Genomic DNA, 10,538 nt, shown 5'->3' with positions numbered 1-10,538 from the left:
GGGGCGCAGGACCACAGGGGCGAACCACTTGAGGGGAAGCCGAAGCAGAAGCGGGCGGCTCAAATCCAGCGAGAAGCGAGAAAGTCGAGCAAGGACAACCACTTTTATTTGTCACCAGGCTGGTGAGCAGCCGAGAGGCTGTTGTTGAGAAGGGAGGCTGACATGGCCCATGCGGGGACTGAGGGGCCACTGGACTGGATGGGAGCTGCTACAGCAGCGAGGGCGGGTTGCCCGGCAGCCGTGGTGATGTATGAGGCGGGGCAGCAGTCTCAAGGTTTCGAGGTCCCTCGCTGTTTGAAGTGAGGCCAGGTGCTGATGATATTGTACAAAGCCTTCCCAGGAGACAGAACGTTGCTGACGTCACTGTGTCCCACCAGCAGGTAGCTGGGGGCCAGGTAGCCCTCGTCCAGCCCACACTGGATCAGGGCCTGGGCAGCCCCCAGGGCCGCGGCGTTGGGTGGCTTTTCTGCAAAACACGTTCACCCCATCCATCATCGGGGTCTCGGGGTCGCTTGCTGAGGGCTGGGACAAGCGCCCAGATGTCTGTCTCCCTCTGCCCCCGCCCCCCGCGCGCGCAGAGAGAAAACAAGTTTCCGTGTGTTTCTTCCAGAAAGTTCGGAGAGATCTGCAGCACAGCACACGGCAGGCACCGCCGGACCAGTCACGGCTTTGCCGTGACAGGCGGGGGTGCCCCCCAAGAGTGTTGCCATGGTTACTGAGGAAGAGGCTGCATTTGCTGACTGAGCCGTAAAAGCAACAAAGTGCAGAACACCGTGTTCTCTCCTGCCAGGTGCGTGCCTTGGGTACGGGTCTGAGGAGATGGCGCTGGATTCGGGGACGGGTGGACCCGGGAAAGTGTTCCCCCTGGGGACATTCTTGGTGACCTGTGTCCTTTAAGGCTGAAATGTTCCACTGGCACTGCCAGGCTCGGCAAGGTCACCTTCCCCCATGCTCCCGAGACAAGCCACGTGGGGTCCCACACCCAGAACCCCTCCCTCCCCATGCCCGCTCCTTACCCCCGAAGTCGCCCATGAAGGCCACCCCCAGGCCGATGTCGTTGTACCCAAACGTGTGGGAGCCCTGGAAGCGCCAGCCGACGCCTTCGTACACGCCGCCGTCCTGGCCCACCAGGAAGCTGGGTGGGGCGGAGGGAAGCGGAGGGGGTCACCCCGGGAGGAACCGGCTCTGTCCACCCCTCGCTCCCCCGTTCACCCACGTGTCAGATCTGACCGACGTCTCTTCCGTGCCAGTGTGCACAGGGGCGACAAAGAAAAACCACCACAGTCCCCGACACCGAGAAGTGAGGCCGGACAGTGACACGCAGGACAGCTGCGCCCCAACCCACCGCAGCACGGCCCCGCCCCCCACACGCCGCCGCCGCCGATCGGACCCCGCAGGGCGACCGGTGACCGCCTGGACGCTGGATAGTGGGGGCGTGTTTTTCTTCTGGGCCGACTGCCCTGCTGACCACTCTCTTCTTGAAATGTCGCCTTCCCTGGGCCTCCACGAGCCGCAGCCCCCTGGTTCTCCTCCCTCCGCTTCTCCCCCTGCGTCCCCCTGCCGTCCGCCCACCGCTCCTGGGGACCGCGTCCAGCCCCTTCTCTCTGCTCGCTCAGCACGGATCATGCTTCCTGGACAACCACCCAGTCCCATGGCTTCCGTCACCACCTGTAAAATCCCACGTGCCAGGCGGACCCCGCTCCTTCTGCGGTGCCCTCGGCCGGGGAGTCGGGTGTCGCCCTGCAGGCCTCCCGCTCCCGCCCCCCAGCCCCGGCCGGTGTGAGTCCCGGCCTGTCATTTGCGTCTCCCACTCTAAATTCCTCCTGTCCCCTCGGTGCCCACTGCCGTGACGCTGCTCCGGGTCCCCGCCTGGCTCGCTACAAAACTCCCCGCCCGGAGATCTGCCCCCTTCCCATCCGCTCTTAAAATAACACCCAGAGTGGTTTTGCCAGAATACGAATCTCATCATAGGGTCCGACCCTTCGAACGGAGTCCGTGTGTCGGGACCAGCTCCGGGGGGGCCCTTGGCGATGTGGCTCGGCCGACTCGCCTCTCCCCTCTCTGAAGTCCAGTTTGACACTGGAGCTGAACTTCATTAATTCCTCGCAGAAAAGTGCTCCGTCTGGACCCCAGGCTCTCACTTGGAACATGCCCCTCATCCTTCGTCGCCTGACCACCCCCTGCTCGGTGCCCACACCCCAGCCAGGACACCCCTCCCTCGGGGGGCCCTCCCCCGGCATCCTCACTCCCCCAGAGCCTGGTTAGCAGCCCATCCTGCGTCCATTCTGTTCCTCACCTGCCACAGCGCCAGACTGTGACTTGTCCCATCTCTGCAGTAGAGACGCTACCCTCTCTCTCCTCCAAGGGGAAGGGGACATGGGGAGAGGGACCGTGTCTACCTTGCCGGGCATCGGGCACACAGCAGACGCCCAATGAATGTTGGTTAAAAACTTAGAAAGCGGCCAGTGAGGGGGAGGCTGGTGTTGGCCACGGTCCGCACGGGTAGTCGCGTGTGCCGGACGGTGAGGGGGACACCACGGCAGGTCTGGGAAGCTGAGGAGCAGGGATCGAGTCCCTGAAGACTGAACGGGAAGAGAAACTTCCGGCATTTTCCATTTGGGATTTCCAGACTTCTCGTCCGTTCCCTAGCGTCGGCACTAAACAACCGTCACGAGGCCGTGGGGAGTCCCGTGAAGGGCAGCGGCGGCTCCTCCTGTCTGCTCAGGGAGTTAGGGGGAGAGGCAGCCAGGCCCGAACAAGGCACCTGCGAGCTCCCACCCGCTCGGGGCTGGGCGAAACGTCCCGGGTGGATGACCGCCGTCTGCCACGCTCTAACCACGTCGTTTCCACGAAACGCAAGTAGCTTCCGCGGTTCGCACGTGTCTGTCTCGTGTGGACCCAGTGTTAACGGACCCAAGGGAGAGCATTCTGATTTCGCTCTGTATCTTCAGATGGACAAGGTGTCGTCGTCCTACTGCAGAGATGGGACAGCACCAGCGGTATGGCAGGGGTCCAACGCCGGGGTGGGGCGAGTTCGGGGCCGTGGGGGCAGAGCGGGGGCCGCGTCTCCGGGGTTAGAAAGGGTCGTGTAAAAAGGCGTGGCCCCCCGACGGCCTTCCCTACGGTCTCGCCCTTGCTTCCAGTGCCCGTTTTTAACCCTTAGCCACATCCGACTGCTACGCGGCCCAGCGTCTCGCACAAATAAAATACAATGTCACCTAAAGCACCTGGCACCGAGGAGGGCTTAGCCAATATCGGGTCCCTCCCACAGCCTTTCCTGACGCAGCCCCGCAGAAAAGGAGGCTCGCCGATCCCACTCACTGATAGCCGATGTCGCAGAAGTCCAGCCTGTCCATGTGGTAGGCCTGCGTGTCTCGGACGCGAAGCCGGCAATCCGCGGACGTGTTGCAGGAGGCGCCGGCGGTGTGGATGATGACGACGTACTTGGCCGGGAGGTCCATTTTCGAGCAGTGTGTCTCTCTGGCTCCCCAAGCCGCCCGCGGGACGATGACGGGGCAGTCTGTGGCGAGGTGAAAAGCCAAGGACCTGGGTACTCACTCGCCCGTGCCCACACGTGGACAACCTCACCCCTGTGGCCGGGTTACTGCTCGGTCTCCCCAACCTGTGGCACCCGTGGGCACATCCTCACGTGCACTCGGCCACGGGGTTCCGGGAAACGACAGAAAGGGGTCGTCCGGGCCAAGTGGCTGCAGCCAACAGAAGTGAAAACCTACAGGCTCTGATAACAGCTATGGAAACCCGGGTGTGAGCCGGGGGTAGGGAGGCGTTGGTTGTACAAAGTCGTGGCCATTTCACTCAAGAGACGAAGCGCGCCCGCCTGCCTGCCTATGCGCTGCAGATGTGTGCAGGTGTGTGCGCTCGTGCGACAGGGCCAAGTGCAAGAATCGGCTCGCCCCTGAACAGATGGCGCGTGTGTGGAAGTCATTCGAAATCCATAACGAGCTCTACAAACGTGAACGGATCATCGGTATCGAAGATGGCTGCTGTCCGAAAGCAAGAGAGACTTTAGAAGTTTACGATTTTAAAGAAAGGTTAATAAAAAAAATGTCCTCGAGTCTAAGAAAAGGTCCACCCCGGCAGAGAACGTCAGACGACTGACCGTGCTTATTGACCGTCCTGCTATCGGTCTGTATCATCGGAGCGTGTGGTTTTGTTATCCATCTGCTTGGAATATATTCATTCTGACATCAGCATAACCTGCGAACTCAAGTTTTCCTTAGCTCTGTGGTCTCACTGCAGCTCTACTGTTTCTGTGATGAGAAGGGTATGTATGTGTGTGTGTGTGTGTGTGTGTGTGTATGTGTGTGCGCACACGTGCGTGTGTTCACACGTGCGTGTTTACCCTGCCCCATCTTTCTCCACAGCCCTCTTGCCATGTGACTTCTATGGATCTCACGTGTCGATTTCTTCATGCTCCGTCTTTCCTCCCTGACAAGTGAAGTTCTGTCTGGTTCCGTCACAGCCGTATCCTCGGCACCAAGTAGTGTGTCCACCGCTCAGTAAACACTTGTTGATGGAGTGCAAAGGTGTGTACACACGTGTCTGTGTCAGGAAACGCTCCGTGGGAAGGGGAAGAGGCCAGGGCGACCCCGTCTCGGAACTGTCCGCATCTCAGCGTGAGATGGTCTCGGTCCAAGAAAACAGTGCATGCCGATTGGCAGACGCCTCCCCTCGTGGTCGGTGCCCGCTGGGAGGACGAGGCGGGTCTGAGGACCTCACCTTTACTGGGCATCGCCCGCTGCCGAGGGGCCAGGCACAGCTCTTCTTTCAAGAGAAGTGGCTGAATATAACTGGGCGACAGGTAACCCTTCTGGACGGCGTAGGCGACCAGGTCCTTCGCAGCCGACAAGGCGGCACGGCTGGGGCTGCTGCCTGAAGGAGGGTGACACAGAACACGGAACTGTCAGCAGAAACGCCAACCCGGCTGGTCCCGGAGGGAGGATGGGGTGGCCCTGGGCCTGACTAGCTGACAGATGGGAAGGGAGGAAGCTGGTCCGGTGGGCGGGACAGGGGAGCTGAGACACAGGAAGGAAGTGGACAGAGCTCCTGGAAGCAACGTCGGTCACCCCTCCATGTCCGGGCGGAGGCGCTGGGGGGCCAGGCAACCCCCCGCGGGCCGACGAGGGTCCTGGCAGGTGCCGGTTATTTCTCTTAGCGCCCCTCCAGCCCGTCCTGTGCTCTGCTGTTTCCCAGGGGGCTAAACACTTCCTCGCCGCCTGCGGGGCTCTCCCCATGGCAGCCGCTGGAGGAGGACAGCGGCCCTGTCCACCTCTGCCTCTGCCAGCTCAGTGCCTCACGCCTCAGACCCCTCGAGAGATGGCGAACACCTGAGCGCGAGCAGGTCAGCGGTGGCTTGGGCAGGGTCAGCGGTGGCTTGGGCAGGGTCACAGGAGTGCAGACAGGGTCACAGGAGTGCAGACCAGGGAGGAGGAGGACAGAAAGGCCGCCAGGTCACAGAATCCAGGCGAGAGAAGACCTCACGAGAGGACAAGGGTGGCACAGGCGGGTGTGCACGCGGGGGTCTCCACGAGAGGGCAGGCACCTCGCTGGCCGGCGGTCAGCGCGGACCTTACCGTTCTCACTGCCGAAGAAGGCGAGGCCCAGGGAGGCGTTGCTGTAGCCCGGGGTGTGCGTGCCTTGGACGTTCCAGCCGACACCTTCGTACACCCGGCCATCGTCCCCAACCAGGAAGCTGTGGGCAGGGCAGGGAGACACGGGCTCGGTGGCTGGCACCGTGGCGCACCCCTAAGAGAGGAACCCCTTGCCTGGCCTCCAAAGGGACAGTGGCTCGAGCCGGGAGCCCCGACGGGACCTTGCGGGACCTTGCGTGGCCTCGCTGCGGGCAGGGGCTAGGCTGTCATTCAGGTCCCTCTCCCGCGCTCCCCGCCCCGCTCCCCTGTTCAGGACGCGGTTCTATCGCCCTGGGAAGGAGAAGGGGGTCTCCAACGGACAGACCTCCCCGCGCCAGGTGAGCCTGGCCGCGTAAGCCCACAGCCCCGCTTCCCCCCAACTGCGTGCTTCCCGCGCAACCTCCCCGGCTGGCTGGGCGTGACGTCTCCCCTGCCCCGCGCCGTCTGACAAAGCCCCCTCCCCGCCCCCCGCCGGGGAGGGCCCCGCAGGCCGGGATGTGACCCCGGGCAGACCCGCCAGGAACCACGGAGAGGAAGCACGGGGAAGGAGGAGCCCGCAGAGCGCAGCCACCGCGTCCCCCGCCCCCGCACGTGGCCTGCCCAGGAGCCACCGCGCACGCGCGCCTTCCAACTGCCCTCGGCGAGGCTGGGGGCTGCGGAAGGTCCAACTCCTGACCCCCGGGGGCATCGCCCCCTCCAGCGTGCAGGACGAGGGCTGGGGATGGGGGGGGAGCCTGGCATGTGGCGGGCACCTGAAGCGAGAAGCCACCGCCGCCCGCGGACACTGTCACAAGGCGACGGCCCCGCACGCGCGGCGCAGCTGCGGCGCAGACAGCTCTGCGCCAGCCCGGGGCGCACGACTGTCCCGCGGCCGCGTGGCGAGGAAAGCGAGCAGCTTCCCTTCCTCAGTCCCTCGGCCGCAGCGTGGAGATGCTGACCTTGCGGGGTCGCGGGGAGGGCGTCGCTGTCGGGGTGCGGGGAGGGGAGGGGAGGGGCCGAGGACGTGGAGTCTTTCACAGCCACGGGCGCCCCAAGGACCAGGCTTGTGGGGGTTTGAAGGAGATCTCAGAGTCAAGGACGTCACAGAAAATTCCAGATTATGTGGAATTTCACAGGATTTTTAAAACATTTTGTCCATTATAAACCCGGTCTAACCTCAGCGTAGGAAGTCAGGGTATCAGGTGTGAAGGGCGGACACGGCTTCTGCCCGGCGCCCCACAAGCCCCCCGCGCCCGCGCTTACTTGTAGGCCACGTCACACCAGCCGTTGTGGAGCACGTGATGGGCCTGCAGCGCCCGCAGCTGCTGACTGCAGACGGCCTGGCTGTGGCACCCCAGTCCGGGCACGTGGTGCGTGATGAGGAAGTCCACGGGCGTGGGCAGCCGGACGCTGCAGCCCGCAGCTCCTGCCCCCCACTCCTTGCGAGAGACCACGGTGGGGACGTCTGTGGGGACAGCCATGGCAGGGGGACGTCACTCAGCACGCCTGCAACCCCGGGCTGCCCGCATCCCCTCCACCCAGCCCCAGCCCAGGGGCTGCACCTGCGTGAGAAGACTAGGTGCCCAGGCTGTCCCCCCACGACAGACAGGCGCCGGCCGCAGCTCCCCCCTGCTCTGCCTTCTTGTCACTGAGTCCCATCCTCAGCTCCCCGAGGGGGCGCTTCTCCTCCTCAGCCTGGGGCCCCCTCAGGCAGGGCCCACCCAGGCTTTGATCTCCGGCCCCACTTCCCGAGAACCTCCAGAACGGCCCTCCTTTCCTGGTTTCTGTCCCTCTGGCCACCAGCTCACCCCCGGGGCAATGGCAGTCTGTGCAGGCGCTTTGCAGGTGACCCTCTCTGCATCTCAGCCCCACCTGTGCCCACGTCACAGACACGTGGTCGTGTGACAAACCCCAGCGGTCCCCACACCCCCTCACCATGCAGACCCAGCCTGCCTCACCGGTGAGCGGGGAGCCGTTGCCAGCTGGGGACGGGAGCCTCTCTGATACACGCTTGGATGGCGTTTTACGCCAGAAGTCACCTGCGAAGGAACATCCCGTTCTGCCTGGGTCTCAGAGAGCCCAGCACCGGCCACCCGCACCCAGGCCGGGACCCTGCCCGCCCCCTCTGCCTCCCCAGGCCCCCAGCCCCTCACCACAGGCTCGAACCCCAGCCAGGGGTTCCACGCCGGTTGCCATGGAAACGATGCACCTGCAATGGCTGCTCCATTGCCCAGATGCTAAGTGCTCCTTGTGTACCGACCCCTTTCATCTCAGGCAAATTTAGGGGACCGCAACCTTATCTCCGTTTTCAGGTGGGAAAACTAAGGTTTAAAGAGCCAAATAAGTCGCTTAAAACCACCGCTGAGGCAAGGCAAGGACTTGAGGGCCAGGCCGCAGACTCCGGGCTCCGGGCTCCAAACGTGAAGCTGTTCCCTCTCCCTCTGGGACAGCCCGCAGTTAAAGAAGAGCCGGTGTGAGACCAGACAACCCGTCCCAGTCCCTGTCTCTGGTCCGAAGAAAGAAAACTCACCCCAGGCCCCAACACCCAGAGCGGACAAGGCGAGAAGCCACAGCAGCATTGTCGGCTGGTCCCGGGACACGGACGGGGGAGCGTCAACCGCGGCCCTGGGAAAGACGCTGACCGTTAAACCAACTGTGCTCGCTCCTCAGACGGCGCCCTGGCTGCCCCCCCGCCCAACCGTGGGCCTCCTGAGAGCCAGCACCTGGCCGGGCCGCTCAGGGTCCCCACACAGGTCAGCTGCTCACGGGATGGGTAACCGCCCCGGTCCCATTGCCCCGGGCAAGTGCATTTCACTGAGTGCCTACTATGCGCAGGGCCTGAGTGGACACGCGTACGTGGATGTCACTTAACCCTCACACTAACCTGCAGTATGGGGTCACTGACCCCTATCCTCATAGAAGGGAGCCATAGCATCCAGAAACACTAGACCCAGGAAATGCAAACACACTGATGGATCTCCCGCAGAACAGTCCTTCCCGGTGCGGGGGAGGGAGGGAGGAGGAGGGGCCGGTCCTGGGTCCAGACCCTTCCAAGGGAGAGGCTTCCCGGGGAGGAACATTCACACTCACACAGTCACACTCAGAAATACCTGGGGCCCATGCAGCTCAGGGTGCGGGTGGCTCCGCCCTCACCAGCTGGCAGCTCCCACCTTCCAGACGTGGCCCCTCCGTCCTCCTCTGCAGCCACTGCCTCCTGGGCCCGCACGTCCCAGTCCCTGCTCCGGAGGCCACCCCCTCCCGCGGTGGGCCTCAGGCTCAGGCTCCGCTCCCAGGAGAAGAGAGAAGCTGGCCCCTCGCCAAAGCGGGGAGGAGGAGGGCAGAGTTCCGAGGCTCGGTCTCCGCTGTGTCCACACCGCCAAGAGGCGCTCGGTGAAACCAGACCCTGGCAGAGAGCGGAACCGCCCTGTGAATAAGCCCGGGCACCTCCTTGCCGGGAAAGGGCACGATTGCCTAAGCTCCCCGAGCACCCGCCTATCCCCCGCCAACTCGGGGGTGCCCGTGAAACCGGGCATCGCATCTGACACCTGAGAACTTCCTGTCCTGGAGCCAGACCCACTCCAGGGATGTGGAGGCTGCGGGTGGAGGTCCCTCAGCCCCACCCTGCCCCGCTGCTCGCCCCGCTGCTCACCCTGCCCAGGGTCACCAGCACGGGCAGGAGGCAGGCAGAGAGACAGGTGCGTTCCAGAAGGCACCTGCTATGCCTAGTTCTGACCTTGTCGCCTACATGTCCATCGTCCTCCCTCTTGCCACACCCCTACCCTTGGCATCAGCTGTCACCCACCCAGGAAACCCCTCGCCCCTCGCAACTCAAGGCCACGTCACAGTCACCAGCTCACCGGTCCCACGGTCTGCAGCCTCATCTCCGGGAGCCCCTGAATCTTCACAGGGGAAACTGCATGTGACGTTCTCCACGAGCATGACAGGACCCACATCTACTCAGGGATTTGCGGGACCCCACCTTCCAGCAGGCAGGGGCCCTGAGACTGCAGAACAGACCCCTCTGAGGGAACACTCCAACCCAGAAATTTGCCCTGGTGGAGCTGCATTCTCAGCCTCAGGCCTGGGGACCCCAGAAAAGCCCCCGGGAAGGGTCCTTTGCACGCACACCGGTCCCCACCCCCTCCCCCCCAGGGCATGCCCCCAGGCCCAGGGCTGGGAAGAAGGGCTTGGGGACCCCTGCAGAGGAGACTTGGGACAGGGGTGCGCCTGGGGACAGGCCTGGAGGCAGAGGTGACGGAGTCGAGGGGCGGGCCTGGGCCGCCGCTGTGGGGACCCTATAGGTTTTCGACGTTGCTGACAGGCTGTCTCCCTGTGCCACCCCTGTCTCCCGGCCTTGACCACAGGAAAACTTTCCCAATGAGAAGGCCTCAAGTTAGGGTGGTGAGACCCAGTTCCCCTCTGCAGAGGGCGTGGAGAACAGGAAGCCCCAGGAGAGGCCTGGGGGGGCCACCTGAAGGAGGCGGGGAAGCAGGCAGTGACGACACTTCCTGGGGGCCAGTAGGCCGAGGGGCTCCCTCAGGCAAATGCATGGGGAGGAAGAGAGGGGTGTGGTTCTGTGTACTCAGGACTGAAACCCTAACAGGACCTGCTCAGTTCACGGTGACCCGGAGCTGGTCACGCTCCCCAGCCCCCTTCACCTCTCAACCAGAGCGGCTCCCTGCCCAGTGCCCCCCTCTCTCTCATGGAGGGGCCTGAGGCTCCCGTCAGCCTGGCTCCCTCCAGCGGTCCCGGGAGTAGTGGAGACTAGTCAGGCCTCGTGGCCCCCACTCCGCCTAGAACTAACTCATCTCAAGTCGTGATGATGTCATCACCGTCCGCACGGCAGCGGCTCCCAAATCCGTCACTGCCCCGGTGCCTGGCGCCCGGAGCACGCTTCTAAAAGGGGCG

The 10,538-nt window shown here is 63.9% G+C and overlaps 1 protein-coding gene across 1 annotated transcript; it reads right to left on the bottom strand.

Annotated features, from left to right (window-relative positions):
* Positions 1 to 260: 260 nt before the first annotated feature.
* Positions 261 to 9,530, bottom strand: PGLYRP4 (peptidoglycan recognition protein 4). The gene is made up of 10 exons (XM_039849747.1): positions 9,488 to 9,530; positions 8,741 to 9,033; positions 8,161 to 8,255; positions 7,589 to 7,669; positions 6,894 to 7,095; positions 5,595 to 5,713; positions 4,741 to 4,893; positions 3,322 to 3,520; positions 1,017 to 1,135; positions 261 to 466 (listed from the first exon to the last, which is right to left on the bottom strand). The coding sequence occupies exons 1-10, from the start codon at positions 9,509 to 9,511 to the stop codon at positions 270 to 272; spliced, it is 1,482 nt and encodes a 493-aa protein (XP_039705681.1). The 5' UTR covers positions 9,512 to 9,530; the 3' UTR covers positions 261 to 269.
* Positions 9,531 to 10,538: the final 1,008 nt, after the last annotated feature.

This window comes from Pteropus medius, unplaced genomic scaffold (genome assembly GCF_902729225.1).
Source record: "Pteropus medius unplaced genomic scaffold, Ma_sr-lr_union100, whole genome shotgun sequence".
NCBI classification, from domain to species: Eukaryota; Metazoa; Chordata; class Mammalia; order Chiroptera; family Pteropodidae; genus Pteropus; species Pteropus medius.
Note: the sequence above shows the minus strand (reverse complement) of the source record. Positions and strands in the feature narration are given on the sequence as shown.

Coding starts and splice junctions, on each gene's coding strand:
- PGLYRP4 (XM_039849747.1), bottom strand. CDS start 9,511: ATGAGGCTGCAGACCGTGGGACCG. Junction 3,521..4,740: donor GCGGGCGATGCCCAGTAAAG/GTGAGGTCCTCA, acceptor ACCTCGCCACAG/ACTGCCCCGTCATCGTCCCG. Junction 467..1,016: donor CTTCATGGGCGACTTCGGGG/GTAAGGAGCGGG, acceptor CGTGTTTTGCAG/AAAAGCCACCCAACGCCGCG.